We start from the raw sequence: 16,833 nt of genomic DNA, 5'->3' as shown, positions 1-16,833 counted from the left end.
ATTAGAACTAGGAAATTAAAATTAGTCATAGTCACTTGGTCACTACATACATATTACATGATAATATTACATACTAACAAAAACAGTCTCAAGTCAGTAACCACAAGATAGGTTAATATATGACTCTGCATCATAAACCAATCTTATGGAACTTGCTATGTACATGTAGTAGCATGACCACAAACCACAACAGGCAATATGGAATGCTCTCTCACTTGTCTCTGTGGGAGATATCAGAATTCGGACAAAAATTGGTGGCTAAAGCTTCCTCCTCTATTCCTCTATAACCAATCCAAAGACCCACAATAACTATCTTCAGGTGGAAAATACAAATCCTGCATACAAATATTAACCAAAGTATTACATCAGCTTTCATGGATCAAAGAACTATAAATAGTGGTAAAAGATATTAGTTTACTTGGGGAAAATGATATATCATGTTAAAAATACTTATAATATTCCTCCTAATACCATGATTACATGATAAGTGTACTTTACTCAATCTCTCATCTTATCCTTTCGTTCCAATGCAAAAATGATAAATCTTGGTAAAAGTACTCCTAATATTCCTCCTAATACATGTCATAGGAAAGGAATGAGAGCTTACTGCAATGCAAAAATCAGGCGGACTATCCATGTCCAGATTCTCAAAGCATGTGGTTCCAGGACCTATGTTTACAGCGGCTCCTGCAGTGCAGTCGATGGCTTGTGAATCATTCTCAGGATTAGAAAAGGATGGAAGGTACTTCTGCTCAAAGTACTCTGCATCCTAACCATATAGAAAAAAACATCACTTAGTATCAAGAAAAAGTATTGTATCAAGATTATTAGTGTAGTATCAAGAAAAAGTATTGTATCACAAAAAACATATTTGTGATTATACATCTACATTTCTGGACATCCCTCATAAACTTTGCTTTTTATTAAAAACTTGGCTAACACATTATTCATGAAACAATATAATGGCAACATGAGTACTTTTGAACCGATAATTAGAGTAACAAAGCTACAATCAATTCATGAAAAAGGTCTCGAAGACACACACACACGAGCAAAAGAAATTCAACTTTTTTGTCTCAATTTTTGGCTACCAACCTGGTTCGGTGACTGGATAACATAATCACCACTGACATCTTCATATAAGGGAGTCTTTCCCGGCCGTGGTGGATCAGGAGCATTGGCAATTGGAGTTGTAGGAGTGGTTAGACTCATCATTGCATCTGATTTTTCAACTACAGTAGATACAACATTCTCCGTCTGCTTTTTTGCTTGAAAAATTATCTTAGAAACCACATAGTCTCCATCCTTCTCATCTTTATTGGTTCCTAGATGGTACTGATGCATAACCCAATGACAAGATTTGGGATCTCCGTCAGCGTCCTTGTAAAGAACCAATATTTTTTTAAATCCTAGGTGTTGTCCATTTTTAAAGATTGCCTTTGTATTTCCAGTTTTGTGCCAACGAACATCTGTCGTCAAACCAGATGTATCGCAGATCCTCCGACGCTTTCGTTGACCTTTAGTGTATGCATTGGTGGTTCGATAGAAGAAATGAAAACCTGTTCCATCTTTTCTTGCACCTACAAATGACTACTTTAATTAGTGTTATTCATTTTGCATTTTACCATGTTGGTTTTTATTAAATTTTAATTAAATCAAGTGCTGACTAATATGGTTGAAACTGTTAACCACTCATGGCGTCCTGATGTCCTCATATAAGAAGGCTCAGGTTCAAACCTCTGTATCTTGGGGTGATCAAGAGTTAGGAAACTATCACGGATACCGCATTAGGATCATACGAGTACATCTTAGCTACTTATTCAAAAAGTCGCCCTCACCGGGTATGTAAACTGAATATATAGGGAAAACCTCTTCCCTTTACCCGTATTGTTAACAACATACTCATGATAGAAATATGGAAAATGAAACTCGATCAGCTAATTAATTACCAGGAAGATTTTCAGGATGTATGTAGCAAATTCCTTCTTTTTCATCCAAAGTTGGGATGAACAAATCAATAAATTCATGTGGCTTCTCATTCCCTGCTCCACATTTGGCTGCTAAATGTTCTAACAGCTCAACTTCAGATGGATCAAACTTCACTCCAGCCGGAAGTCCAGGCCACTCATTTTCCTTCAATAAATATGTCTCACAGAAGTTAGACTCTAGTTTGTTCATCAAAATTAGCCTACAACACTATAAGAAACGAAATATATAATTATACGTACATTGCATTTATCGATCCTGCAACTGCATTGTGGGCATTCCAAATATACTTTACTGTGATCTATGACTTGATGCTCTGTATGAAGACCACACGTTTTTATACTCGTCGCTATAGTTGTACCATCAATAAGCCAACTCCTGCAACAACATTCATATGTCAATTAGTCTAGACTTATATATATTGGAGAAGCAACAGAGTAACAAACATTTAACAAGTAGCAAGATAATTAATGATAATATATCATCATCATCATGTGCAAGATTAACTCCAGATCAATATTATGTATACTTTTATTTTGGTGTAAGCATCAAATCTGGTTGTTTTTCTATATTTATAAGAAGAAATATTGTTCTATATTCCACACAATTTTCATGTTCCATTCCAGGTTTTTTTCACCTTTTTTATTCACAACAAGGAAACTATACCCAATCCAAACGACCACCTACATACGTGTATAAAGTAGGAGCGCAAATTCATATATCAGCACGAGTAAACCCATATATATATATATATTTGTTTACACTTCTAATTTCTTTCAACTATCTTGATCTTAATTACATTTAAGTATTGTACCTAGCTAGGTTGGCTATATATGAAAAAGGTAGTACCTAAACTAAATTGGTTAAATTGTAATCTTTAGTACTCTTTGTAACCCAAATATAGAAACAAAATGATAAGGTGAATAAAAAATGTACCTATAGCTTGGAATTTACCATATATAAAAGGACTTATCAACAGTCAACTGAAACCTCAACCAACAATATACTCCTAATAAAAGGGACTACTTTTGGAAATCAGTCAACTGATGGAAGCCTACATTTTTAGCTAAGCAACTTTCGAGTCTTTTATATATATACTTTTGGAAATCAGTCGACTGAAGCCTCAAACTCGACAATACTATTGCGATAACTAACACATCAAAATTAAACTTATATATACATCTCCTCCATTCATTCACTTAATTAGCTCATACAAATCGCAATGCCTTTGACGGGATTGGGTAATTACGGGTAATAGTTTGCAACATTTCAAGCATCCAAAACATTTACTATTCAAATGTACATCACTAGCCTCATTACAATGTCCCAGAGTAGTTGTAAATATCTCAAGCATATATATATATATATATATATATAGACCACAAAATCACAAACACATATCTAGAATCATTTGCACAACGTGCGTTAACTTAATTGTACCCCCATTAGTTAGTTATAAGAAAATTTCCAAACGGCAACATTAATACACCTTAAAAATTTCAATATACATATATCACACAAAAAATTAAAACTTTATAATCGATATATATACTAACTTCGCCATTACAAGAAGATGATTGATTTAATTAAATACGAATGGATGATCATAGCAGCAGCTTCTCCATGTTTAATTATCCGCCTGATAAACTAAGTTCACTAGTGAGAAAGCAATAGTGTATGTGTGTGTGTGTGATTTATGTGAGAGAGATAGATTGAGATTAAATAGACAGACAAATATCGGAGCGGGAGAATGAAGCCGTGTTTCTGATCCATACCTGTAGCTACGTTTACCAAGCCTCAGGTTTGGTAACAGTTTCTTTTTCAATTACTTAACTGGATATTAATTTACTACTTCACCACTATTGTTTAGTTCTTTTTCATTTTCAGCGGTATACTTATACTAGTATGTGCTGTGTGCATCTATTTAAATTTGTATATGTTAACTTAAATTATCTTCATTGACATACTTTCATATTCACAATCTTGTACAGTTTATAAGTTATTACAATATCTTACGTCCGTGTTTATTAATTTACAGGCCCGTCCTATAAATTTTAGGTACCCTGCTCGAAAATATGAATAGTGCCCCACTAAACACCAAAAAATTTCATTGAAGATAAATTAGCTAACGAGTACGTATTTTTCAAAGAATCAAAACAACTATGGCAATCAGAGGCGAAACCAAGATTTCACGTTGAGGGGAGCTCAGCCGTATTTCTTTTCCTATAGTTATATACAATATAATGTGAAAGACATAATCATTTAATAAAATGTTAGTAAAATAGAATTTTATTGCGATGATTTACTTTTATGGACCAAATGTAAAAGTTTTACTTGAACTATCATGGCTAAAAATCATACATTTATTGATTGGGGTGGCTTGCTTCAAAAAAACATTTGTCTTAGCTAGCCTTGCAATGGAAAACATGAATGGTTGGCGGGGACTAAGCACCCCTAGTCCCCCTACTAGCTCCACCCCTGATGGCAATAATATCGTAAGTCAATATATATGCTTGAACAATAATTCTTTTGTGATTTTGGATCTTTTTTACTTGCTCCGTAGATTAACGACAAAAAATATATATTATTATTAAGAGATTATTGTTATCTATACTCCTTATTAAAGATTATACACCCCCCTCAAAATGGAAAGTGTTACCAAAATGTCACATGCAAAATTACCAAAATGTCCTTAATAAACACCCCACCATGGAAGGGTTTTTATAAATTACCAAATCTGCCCTTAATGAATTAATTTACATCCTAAACCCTTATCTTGCTAATTTACATTCTAATTCCTTATCTTATAAAATAGTTCTATTATCTTAACATCAACTTACACCACTCGACACCAATTGTCGATGTCATCACCACGCGTCACCAACCCCACTATACCGTCGTCGCCGTTACCGTCGTCGCATTGCGCGGGTACCATGCTCGTTATTATTATCTTATGTAATGGATTGTAAACTAAGCAACTGATGCATATAGTTTATATTCAAACGTAATTAAATGATTTCATGTGTTTATGTATAAACTGATGAATGATGATGATGATATAGTATTTGATTCGTTTTATTTTACAGAATAGTATTTGAAACATAAAATTTAAAATAAATAACTGGGCTTAATTTAATAACATCTCAGACACAACATTAATTTATTATTATTGGATTAGAAGACATATTTGCATTGGGGGTAACATTTATATATACTATCTCTTTATCACTCCCTATTTCCATATAAAAATATATATAAGCCTATATGGTATAAATTTTGGTGCTCATAAATTTTTGATGCCCAGCCCAATTGAGCCACTTGCACATGTTCTAGGCCAAGCCTGTTAATTTATTGTCACTTTTAATTAAATAATAATCAGAAAATAAATAATATGAAGGAGGAGGCAACTAAATCATCTTTATCATGGTCAATAATACATGCAACAAAAAAATAATCACTATTCTATAAAAAGATATAAAAATTTCTTATAACAAAAACTAATCTTGAATATAATTGGATAAAAAAAATATTAACTGTAAAAGAACAATAAACATAATCAAAATCAAACCAAAAACCAATCTTCTCAAAAATAAAGTATTGATAAGTAAACCTAATAATGAGTCTAGTCATGCTATGTAGACTTATTTATTAGGTCTATCAATTTTTAAATTTTTAATTTTGGAAAATACATCGATTGTTTCTTTTAGCTAAACTTGTGTTAAAAACAAAATGGTACAAAAAGCTCTCAAATTAAAATCATCGTATTTGATTAGCCTGAACATTTTAATTTATTTAAAAATAAGAAATGTTAATCGCATACTAAATATGAACAAAATATGCCAAATAAAAATATTTAATTATACATTGTAACAAACACTTCTCAAATATTATGCTTCATACACAGTGTGACATTTTAGTCAAACACACATCAACTTATAGTTTTCTTTTACAAATAACACCTTTACATAACAAGCATGTTTCTTTACTAACAATTTTCTTTTTATACAACAATTTATTTTTGTGAATTATATATATGTATATATATCATCTTACTTTTTGGCTAAATAAAACTTAAGACATTATTTTTAATAATAATAACTTAAATATTAACTTCTATGTAAAGTTAAAAACGAAACAGTTAGATTGTAAGAAATATGAAAAATAAAAAATCTAGTATAAGCTATATATTAAACGAGGATAACATTATTTACATCTCAAATTATAGCATAACCTCATATCACGTCATCTTTATGTCATATATCAATAAAAACATAACAATCTAGCTTACGTTGTGTTAACCGGGTTTCTCATTTTTATCTTTTAAAATACATTAAATATATCTTTTAACTAAACTTGTTAAAGATAAAATGGTACAAAAGGCTTTCAAATTAAAGTTATCATATTTGATTTGTCAAATACTGTAGTTAACATTTTAATTTTTTAAAAGTAAAAAAATTATTCTCATACTAAATATGAACAAAATATGTCAAATAAGATTATGTTGATTGTTCAATCTAACAAAAACTTCCCAAATACTATGCATTATGTACAGTGTGACATTTTAGTCAAAGACACCTTATAGCTTTTAGTTACAAAAGTAAAATTACAAATAACACCATTGCATGTCTAGCCAATTAGCCATCATATTTCTTTACGAACATTCTTGTTTTTGTGAACAACGTACATATATAAATCATCAATTCATCATCTTACTTTTTGGTTAAATACAACTTAAGATATTATTATCAATAATAATAATAATAAATTAAATATTAAGTTGTAAGTAGAGTTAACGAGCATAACAATTAAAATGTAAGAAATATGAAGGGAAAAAAAAACATAATATGAACGAAATGGCAACTTGTTTAAAATGTAAAATCCAAAACCATGATGGTAAATTGAAAGAAATGGGCCAAAGCGTTAAAAGTGGGAATTAACATCTTCCTTTGTTTCCAAGCCTGAATCCGAAGCTAAGATTTTTTCGAACAACGTGGCGAAGTATTTGGTTCGGAAAAATAAAATAATAAGCTGGAAATACGGGTCCCACATAAGGCTTGCTCCCCAAGTTACTTATATAGCAAAGTTAAGCTGTATGTTACAAATTTGCCCCTTTATCTTTATTAAAATAGCTTTTACACTACTTATTACTTTTTTCTTGTATGAAACACTTTAGGGAACCAAAACAGAACTTCTTTGGTTCTTCCTTAATTGCTTCTATCTTTTAAGATGTAATTCATTAATCCCCATTTTTTGCAAATACGTCCCACTTTCTCATGATTATATAGTCTTGAAAGTTTTTTAACTTTAGAGGTCTTGTTAGTCAAGAAGGTTTGTGTTACGTATTGTACTATTGTTATTTGTGCTATATATACTGCTATACGTCTCAAATTTCACACAAAAATGGATACCAGCAAAACTAATACAAACCTTAAAGCTGGGAACTTTCTACTTTTCAAGAATATATATATTCCATAGTCTGGGTTTGGAAAGTGGTATATAGTTGCAAAAGTAAAGCTTATCAGTTTTGTAACTTTGTTGACTACAAGTTTCATTCCTACAAATGTTTTTGGGAAACATGGCCATTTTTCAAAAAAAATTCCATACAGATTTAACCAATCAAAATCTATATATAACGTACAAACTTAATCAAAAATAATTAAAGTTTTTGTTAATCCACCAAACCAAATCAGAATTCTTTCATCGACACATAAGACTTTAATTCTACATGTCTTGATTTTAATTAGTGGTAACTTGTTTTTCTTACTAACTGAGGTAGGTAAAAAAAATGTTTGACCAAATATAAAACTAATTTTGTAAGTGTTCATATTCTAAAATACACCTCAAAATTAAACTTTTCTCAGTATATTAAATACCAAAAATCTATAAAAATTATATACATGGGAAAATATATTATAGTCCGTATTTAATTGGTATAAATAACAAAGTAAAACAAAATAAATTAAAAAAAAGCAACGCTTCATGTATTAGGGGATAAGAGATTTTTTTTTTCTTTTTAACATGTCTGACTTAAGTTTTTAAATTTTTATTAAGTTAGATCTCAAGCTTTATTTGCAAATTGTATATTTAATTGAACCCAAATCTATAGGGACTTGAACTTTAATCATACTTTATGTAATCTTTATTGGGAATGGTTATATAAATCTGTTATGTATCTAAGTTTATGTGTGGAATTTTCACATACTACTTTTTTAATTCATAAAATTCATAGGGTCAGTATTTATTCATTAAACAGAAAATATTAAACAAAAAAATTAGTATGTGAGGGATTACACGCTTAAGCATAGATACCGGACAACCTTATATTCACATTTCCTTTATCTTTATATATAATAAAAAACAATTGTTATTACATTATTAGTTTGCCTAAATATCTTACTTGGCAACTCTACATTTTTTAAAAAAAGTTATCTTTTTTTATTAAATAGTTTATGACATCATTATACCATTAAAACTAAATTACTTAAAGGGTGTTTGGGAATGCGTTTTGAAGTGATTATCTGATTATTACGTTCGTAAAACGTAAATAATCTAGAAAAGTGTTTTTGTGAAAAAAATGATTATCTGCTATGAAAACACAGTTTTGCAGAAGCATGTACCTACCTACTTTTTTAAAACGCAAAACGCAGTTTTAAAAACGTATAATTTATTTTAAAAACGCAAAATCTAATTTGTAATCACAATAACAAACACCCCCTTAATCTATTATATACTTTTTAAATTCTTATTATATAATTTAATAAATATCTTTATGTATATTCTTAAAGTATATATTTTTCGATATCTTTATGCATATTCTTAAAATATATATTTTTTAATTAACATGACAAAATTGAATCAATTAATTCACATTTCATTATTTCATGAATATATATATATATATATATATATAGGGTAAAGTTATTTTGAGAACTTTTTTTTTGCGAGAACATTTGAGAACTTTTCAAATCAAGCCCAACCGATGATTGTTCTTTACGTGAAAAATTGTTTTTTGACTGTTTTCTAAATAATTTATGTGTAATTTTGAAGTTTATAATTGTCTGGAGGCATGGATTATCATCCGTTATACAATTATGTAGAGATTTGGATTCTTGATCACATGTGCACGAATATTGTTATGATCACATGTAATTATAGCAATATTTGTGCACATGTGATCAAGAATTCAAATCTTCACATAATTGTATAACGGATGATAATCCATGCCTCCACACAATTATAAACTTCAGAATTACACATAAGTTATTCAGAAAACAATCAAAAAACAATTTTCATGTAAAGAATAATCATCGGTTGGGTTTAATTTGAAAAGTTCTCAAATGTTCTCGAAAAAAAAGGATTCTCAAGATATCTTTTAACTATATATATATATATATATATATATAGGGTGAGGATCCTGGAAGAAGGTGTCTTAAGGAGAGAAGGGAGAGAAGGTCCTATTAGCAAATCAGAACGTGATATGTGTCAAAATTAAAAAAAAAACGCGGTGGCAATTTTGTAAATAAATTAAAGTTTTGTGAAGCTTGATCAGCTTGGGCTCTCACTGGATTGGGTCAGCGTGGATTGGGTCAGCTTGGGTTGGATCAGCTTGGTTTGGATCAGCTTGATCAATCAGCTTGGGGTCTGGGTCAGTTTGGGGTCTGGGTCAGGTTTAGATCAGCTTGGGGCTGGGTCACTTTGGGGTCTAGGTCATCTTTGGTCAGGGTTGGGTTAGCTTGGGGTCTGGTCAGGTTTAGGTCAGCTTGGGGTTGGGTTAGTTTGGGGTTTGGGTCATCTTTGGTCAAGGTTGGGTCAGCTTGGGGTCTGGGTCAGCTTGGGGTCTGGTCAGATTGGGTCAGCTTGACATAATTTACACATAATCTACACAAATGTAGATTATGGGTTTTGGGTCAGCTTGGGTTCTGGGTTGGGTCAGCTTGGGGTTTGGTCAGGTTGGGTCAGCTTGGGGTTGGGTTAGCTTGATACAATTTACACATAATCTACACAAATGTAGATTATGGGTTTTGGGTCAGCTTGGGATCTGGGTTGGGTCAGCTTGGGGTTTGGTCAGCTTGGGTCAGCTTGGGGCTGGGTTAGCTTGACACATTTTACACATAATCTACACAAATATAGACTACGGGTTTGGGTCAACTTGGGGTTCGGTCGGGTCAGCTTGGAATGGGCCAGCTTGGGTTGGGTTAGGTTAAAGTGGGTCAGCTTGGGTTGAGTCATCTTGAGTTGGGTCAGCTTGAGGTGGATTTAGTCAGATTAGGTTTGAAGTCAAATTATTTACAAAAATGTCACCGCGTATTTTTTTTAGAGGCGACGTGTCACACTCTGATTGCCCAATAGATACTTCTCTCACATCTCTCCTTAACACACCTTCTCTCCCATCTCTCCTATATATAATGGTTATATATATATATATATAACCATTATCATTTTTTCACTATTCAAAATTTTTATTAAACAACCCGGGTTTAACCCAGATTCTTTAGCTAGTTATGTAATTAAACATAAGTATATTAAGTTATAAGAACATGCAAATGATCGATGTTTATAGATATATGAAGAGTAGATGTACATATAAATTTATTGACAAGCGAAATGCAGGTGTATTGTTGTTATATATCTACTAACATGAAGTTTAATAAACAACTAAGTCGTTGTAGTATAGTGGTAAGTATTCCCGCCTGTCACGCGGGTGACCCGGGTTCGATCCCCGGCAACGGCGATTTTATTTTTGTATAACCGACCATATTACTTTTCATTTACATCACATTGTTTTTTCTAACTTCTTCGTATATTTTCCAATCAAACGTTTGTTACTAATCAAATGATTACAACTAAAGAAACTACAGAGTAAATATCATCAGAGAACGATCTCCTGTCAATACAAGATCAGCCGAAGCGTCCAAGGAATGGATACCGACATACCGTACAAAATGATGTGATGCATTGAAATTTAACGAAAAAAGTATTCTGGTTGCAACACAAACAATTTTGTGTCATTAGTGCACAACTTAAAAAAGGTATAAAAAAATTGGTACATTGATAATAGTAACTTGGGGGGAATAATAAAGGGCTTTTGGATGCACCTTATGTTTTACAACTACAACATCACAGCAACTCCCTACTACCCCTTTCTCATCTAAGCGATTGCATACTTATTATACAACTTCATACTTCGACATTGAGAGTTAACAGAAAACACCTATAAACAACCCAACTAATGTTTTCTCTTTTCTTCACTACTATTACTGTATATAAGATGTAAGTATTCAAGACTTCATTTTGAGGAATACAGTCAAAAACACCGAAAAAAGCAGGAGAACAGGCCTCTTGGGCTGTTTTCCTGGGGATTTTTCGGCATTTCAATAGATTCATCTCTTTTCCCAATTAGTGTGCTTGTACCAGGAGACTCTGGTAAATATGCAGCATTTTGGGAAGTGAAAATCCGAGGTGGGATAGCTGCGGGTTCAGGTGGTGCATTGTTTGATAGATAATGAAGAAGCATTTGTATTATCTGAGTGAAGTTTGGGCGAGCATTTGGATCCTCTTTCCAACATGATGTCACAATTAGAGCCAAATCCTCAGGGAGTTCATCAGCGTTCGGTCTCACATTCTGTGAAAATTTTTCAAGAAACAATAAGTCCATCAACATGATAGTCTTTTTATTTACTTAAAAATCAACAGCTCGATGATTGTCCCATAGAGTATTCGAATGCAGTAAGTCCCAATAAGTCCAAGAAACAACAAGTTCATTATTTAAGCCTCTTAACCGTTGTGTATACAAAACCCACAAATGATGGAGTATTATTTGAGAGACCATTTCACCTATAGTGATTCATTTGTAGTTTCTAAAAGCCAAACAATAGTAAAGTTAGGCATCAAAAAACAAAGTATAATCCCATATTTATGGCTTTAAAGTGTAGTGCCTATAACAAAACTAAACATAAAGTACATTACTTCTTGTTGCAATTATTCCTTTCCAAAAAAAGCTTGGTGATATTCTAGCAAAAGGACCCCTGTATGAGCACCAAACTTGGCCAAAACAATTGACTTTTTATTGACATTATTGCCCCATTTTGATATGGTCATCATGAAAGCTCTTCTAGTCAGTTGAAATGTTTTCTGAACCTAAAATTGAACCTTTTTTGATGAAATGCCTTCTTATCTAATGATCAGATATGATGAGTGACGGTTAAGATTTCAAATCTGAGTGGAGTAGCTTATATTCTACTTAAATCAATAATAACTAACTAAAACATTTTCTAGTTGAGGTTGTTTGGTACTACAATTTGGCTTATCTAGATAAGGATCCACAATTCAAACATAAATTATTGCTAAACAATATTATATGCAAGTAAACGGGGGATGTTTTGAGTCAATTTTATGTGAAATAAACATGTGGACCATAAAACTTTTTTTTTAATTTACAGTTCAAACCAAAAAACTACTGTATTAAAGACGGAAAGTGGTCAAATAGTTTAAATTTTAATGCAAGTACAAGTGTTTAAAACCTTCAAAGTTGCTTTATTCAGTAAATTATTACAGAGTAATATAGTTTTTTGTTAAATAAAAAAATAAAATAAAAAAAGGATAGAACTACGAAGTGTTGGCGAGCCAACTCAAACTGACTCAAAACTGTGTTGACCCAGTGACTGAACATGTCCAAAGTGAACATTACTCCCAAAATTTCACATCAATGTCCGACCCACCCATATTGCCACCTATAGTTGGAAAGGATGAATACCTTGAAAGCAGCTGCATAGGCAGCCTGTAGATTTGACATGCCCTCAAATGGTAATTTATTGTGTATGAGCTCCCACAACACAATTGCAAAGCTGTAGGCGTCTACTTTGTGGTTATAATGCTTCTTTTCTCCTTGCCTCAGGGTTACCGTGCTGTAAAGCTACATAATAATCGTTAGTTTTGTTAGTGCTCAAACCAGTTACACTTGTCTAAATAATAGGTCATTGAGTGTTATGCCAAATAGGTCAAACGAGTTGAAAGTCACGAAAAAAGTCTACAAATCTTGCAATATCCTAACTTGACTTAAAAAAACATGAATCATATTACTAGATGTTCTTAGTTGTAACATACTTTTTGTAATCATATTTCAAACGTTAATTATCTATAGTGCTAGTGGGTCAACCCAAGCCTTCCGACCACCAATTTTGCCACATCTACAGGAAAGTAACAAATGGTGATCATAAGAATACCTCTGGAGCCATCCAGCGATAGGTTCCAGTTTCTGCAGTCATCATCTCAGTCAACGATTCTTCCCGTGCCAAACCAAAATCAGCAAGTTTAATGGATTTATGATCAGCTGTAAGCAGCAAATTTTCTGAAAATAATTTTTTTCTAGAAGTTATGAGGCATCTATAAGTATAATAGACCCATCTAATCAGAACATTTATCTAAAAACGGCTACTAAATTAATTAGGCGAATAAACAAAATGACCAATCTAAAAGGTCTAAACATAACAGATTGTTAATATGCAATAATATGGCCAACAAGATTCTATAGTAGAGAACTACTACATTTTGCATAATATATAACAGCAAAACAAAAAGAAACTTGCCTGGTTTTAAGTCGCGGTGAATGATCCCGTGTGAGTGTAAACATTCCATTGCACGAGCGATATCGAGTGCAAAACTTATCGCAACACATGTATCCAATCTGTTTGGGCGCGTATGTAACAAGTATTTCCTTAAAGTCCCACCAGTAAGAAGCTCAGTCACTATGACCATCACTGGTTCCTTGCATGCTCCAATGAACTAATAGAAACACAAAAGATACAACAACTTTTATTATAACTTCAGAGACATATGAAATCTAAGCTCATATCCTTATACATCAAAATGCCAAAAGGTACCTTTACTAAATTTTTGTGTTGCACTTTTGACAACATTGCAGTTTCTCGCACAAAACGGCCTTCTATCTTCGCTATCTCCTCTGGCGTATCGCCTTTATTCACAATTTTAATGGCAACAATCTTGTTTTTATATCTAAAAACAAATACATACAAATAGTTACAAAAATACAACAAAATCAACTTCAACAACCCAGAAATACTCCATTAGTAGGGTGTTAGGCAAACCACTTGAAAAAACTTCTTAGAAAAAAAAATGCAATTTTGCAGGATGAGATCATTCCAATAAAAATGGGATTTCTAAAATGTGATTAAACTTACTTGCCCTCGTATACTTTGGCATGTGCACCTTCACCAATCTTTGGACCAACAAATAAATGCTTAGGATCAATCAACCATTTAGTTTCCAAATAAAACTCCCCTACACAAAAAGGCCCATTTCCAACAGACCCCATATTTTCAAGATTTTAACCAAAATCACACACTTAACAACCCAAAAAAAAAAATATTAATCATAAAGTATACATTTTTATCAAGACCCACAACTTATATAAACAAACCCAGAAACAAGGTTAGCTTAACAACCTTAAAAAAGTAAGCTTTAACTTATAATGTCAGAAACCCATAATGTAAGATCTCACACACACAAACATATATATATAAACACATACAATTAAAAAGGTGTATTAAGATTGCCTTTAGTTTAGGAGACAAAAGATAAAACCATCCATGTTCATTAAGACAACAAACTATAATCACATAATTTAAATAGATACATTACAAAAAAGGTTTGAGCAAGATGAATAAATGGGTTCTTTTGTACAGAATATAAAAAAGTGTCAAGTAAAAAGATGGTGGCTGAGTTAATGATGTGGGGATTTAAAGATAGGAAAGTAATTGTGCAAAGTAAGTGTGTGTCGGATAGAATCATGTGTGCATTATTTATAGTGATTTTTAAGAATATATTTATTGGGAAGTAAAATAAATAGGATAATATCTTGACTTTTAGATTATGGTTAAATTGATAAACGAAGATTCACAAAGCGATTGATGCATGGTGATTCACATGATGCACGATAATCTTCAGTGAAAAGAAATATATTGTTTTATTTATTTTATTTTAATACATGTTTTATTTTATCTAAAACCTATATTTTTGATATTATATTTATGATATGAGATGCCTATACAACTATACTATACAATCATTGTTTAAGTTTTTTTCGGAAATCATATATACAAAGAAAGAAACAATTAACTGTCGTTTTTGTGGATTGTGAATCCTCATATCTCGATAGTGTATATGGGAGGTCAAGATGTAAGCAGAGTGACAGCCTTACATCTACATATATAAAGAGATTGCTTTCAAATTCTACCTAAATTGTATATAAAAAAATCCTCTTGCTTTTGCATGCATAAGATAACGATCGACCCCTTGATTTCTGTCCCCAGAAGTCAGAGTGTTACCACTGATCTAAACCATACTACGTATAATAAGATCAAAAAATAAAATTACAAAGAAAAATTAATAGAATACACTTATTATATAGTTATTATATTAAAAGAATTATTAAGGAAAATTTTAAAAAGATATAAAATCAAAAAAAAAAATTACCATTAAAATATTTTTAATATGAAATCTAGCGAGTAGCTAAAAAAATCACACAAAGTCGATTATTAAACCAATTATTCATTCATTTCATTTTAGTTGTCCACTGTTGACTTTCAAAGTCTTTTGTTACAGCTTTGATTGCAAATACTTTTGTTTATATTATACAACACTTGATATAAAATATATATATATATATAAATTTGACTTTAAACAAACTTTTCAATGATATAACTTTTATCAACTATTATATAATACAAACAAAAATATTTATGGTCAAAGTTGAAGCAAAAAGACTTTGAAAGTCAACGGAGAAAAAATCAAAATTTGGTAGTGATAAATGTTACGAGTACTTTATACGTTTACATTTGTGTCCTAAGATTTTGTCTCCGTGGGTGACAAAGTACAAACGTAGCGTACGATGCATGGGGTCGGGGATAATTAAATATGAAATTTCTATTCATTGTTTTCATGTGTGATCATATAGATTAAGATTAAGTTTTAAGAATAAGAATTAGAATAAGATACCTTAGAAATTAAAATAATGACATTTATCTTCTTACATCAAATACTATCCATTTGTAAACCAGGTAGTAATATAAAAAGAAATGATGATCTTATCTTACCAACATAACATAATGTATTTCATTGAAAATATCAAAACTGGTAGACAGAGTATATTAAATCGACGATGGGTTTGTGTTTAGCAAACATTAGTTACATCATACATGCTATCGACGATGGGTTTGTGTTTAGCAAACATTAAACAGAGTATATTAAATCGACGATGGGTTTGTATAATATCTTTAAAACATTAGCATTTTAAATGTCTAAACATAGCATTTAAAACATAAGTTACATGCTATTTATGTAGTTATAAACCACTTACAACATGGTCTTACGGTTAACATTTTGACGTTTTGTAAAAATGTTTTAAGTTTAATTGGATATGAAAAACTTAATTTATCGTTTGTCATTGTACTAATAAGAAAAACAAAATGTCAAAAGCAAAAGATTGGTCTGAAATGGCACGTCGGTGGTTATAATTTATATTTATATTGAGATTGAGGTTGAAATTGAAATTGAAATTGATTTTTTTTCATTTCACACTTGTAAAATGAGAAAATCATCGTTTATTCATGTTTGACTTTTATGACTTCCAAAATTTTCTAACTTGCAGCAGTATCTCTAGTCGGTGTGACTTCTACCAGTCTTTTGACTCTTTTCGGACTCACTATATATTTGACAATAATATTTTTTTTCCCTTTTCCTTTTGAAAGTAGTATTTGACAATAGTTGATAATGTTTTTAAAATAAAGATTTAATTACACAAATCGTGTTTTTCTTAATATCAATCATTCG

General features: G+C 31.4%; 2 protein-coding genes and 1 non-coding gene across 3 annotated transcripts; 1 reads left to right on the top strand and 2 right to left on the bottom strand.

Moving 5' to 3' along the window:
* LOC122580477 (SUPPRESSOR OF GAMMA RESPONSE 1-like) lies at nt 1-3,656 on the bottom strand. Its single transcript, XM_043752749.1, has 6 exons — nt 3,543-3,656; nt 2,229-2,364; nt 1,950-2,133; nt 1,096-1,580; nt 608-769; nt 1-335 (listed from the first exon to the last, which is right to left on the bottom strand). Exons 1-6 carry the CDS (start codon nt 3,548-3,550, stop codon nt 282-284), a joined length of 1,029 nt encoding a protein of 342 aa, XP_043608684.1. The 5' UTR covers nt 3,551-3,656; the 3' UTR covers nt 1-281.
* A 6,989-nt stretch (nt 3,657-10,645) lies between these two features.
* TRNAD-GUC lies at nt 10,646-10,717 on the top strand. Its single transcript has one exon. It is a non-coding gene; the product is annotated as a tRNA-Asp (tRNA).
* Nucleotides 10,718-11,012: 295 nt separating this feature from the next.
* On the bottom strand, nt 11,013-14,478 carry LOC122579576 (serine/threonine-protein kinase STY13-like). The gene is made up of 6 exons (XM_043751765.1): nt 14,184-14,478; nt 13,866-13,998; nt 13,572-13,767; nt 13,209-13,333; nt 12,740-12,898; nt 11,013-11,608 (listed from the first exon to the last, which is right to left on the bottom strand). Exons 1-6 carry the CDS (start codon nt 14,315-14,317, stop codon nt 11,291-11,293), a joined length of 1,065 nt encoding a protein of 354 aa, XP_043607700.1. The 5' UTR covers nt 14,318-14,478; the 3' UTR covers nt 11,013-11,290.
* Between the last annotated feature and the right edge of the window lie 2,355 nt (nt 14,479-16,833).

Source organism: Erigeron canadensis, chromosome 8 (genome assembly GCF_010389155.1).
Source record: "Erigeron canadensis isolate Cc75 chromosome 8, C_canadensis_v1, whole genome shotgun sequence".
Taxonomy (NCBI): Eukaryota; Viridiplantae; Streptophyta; class Magnoliopsida; order Asterales; family Asteraceae; genus Erigeron; species Erigeron canadensis.
The sequence above is the reverse complement of the archived record's forward strand: the minus strand, read 5'-3'. Positions and strand labels throughout refer to the sequence as shown.

Bases quoted from the DNA above. Each gene is read 5' to 3' on its own strand.
- LOC122579576 (XM_043751765.1), bottom strand. From the start codon at position 14,317: ATGGGGTCTGTTGGAAATGGGCCTTTTTGTGTAGGGGAGTTTTATTTG. The intron at 13,768-13,865 runs GTACCTTTTGGC...TGTTTCTATTAG, and splicing joins AACACAAAAATTTAGTAAAG to TTCATTGGAGCATGCAAGGA. The intron at 13,334-13,571 runs GCAAGTTTCTTT...AATTATTTTCAG, and splicing joins TCACCGCGACTTAAAACCAG to AAAATTTGCTGCTTACAGCT.
- LOC122580477 (XM_043752749.1), bottom strand. The intron at 1,581-1,949 runs GTAATTAATTAG...AGTCATTTGTAG, and splicing joins ACATCCTGAAAATCTTCCTG to GTGCAAGAAAAGATGGAACA. The intron at 770-1,095 runs GTTGGTAGCCAA...CTATATGGTTAG, and splicing joins TTATCCAGTCACCGAACCAG to GATGCAGAGTACTTTGAGCA.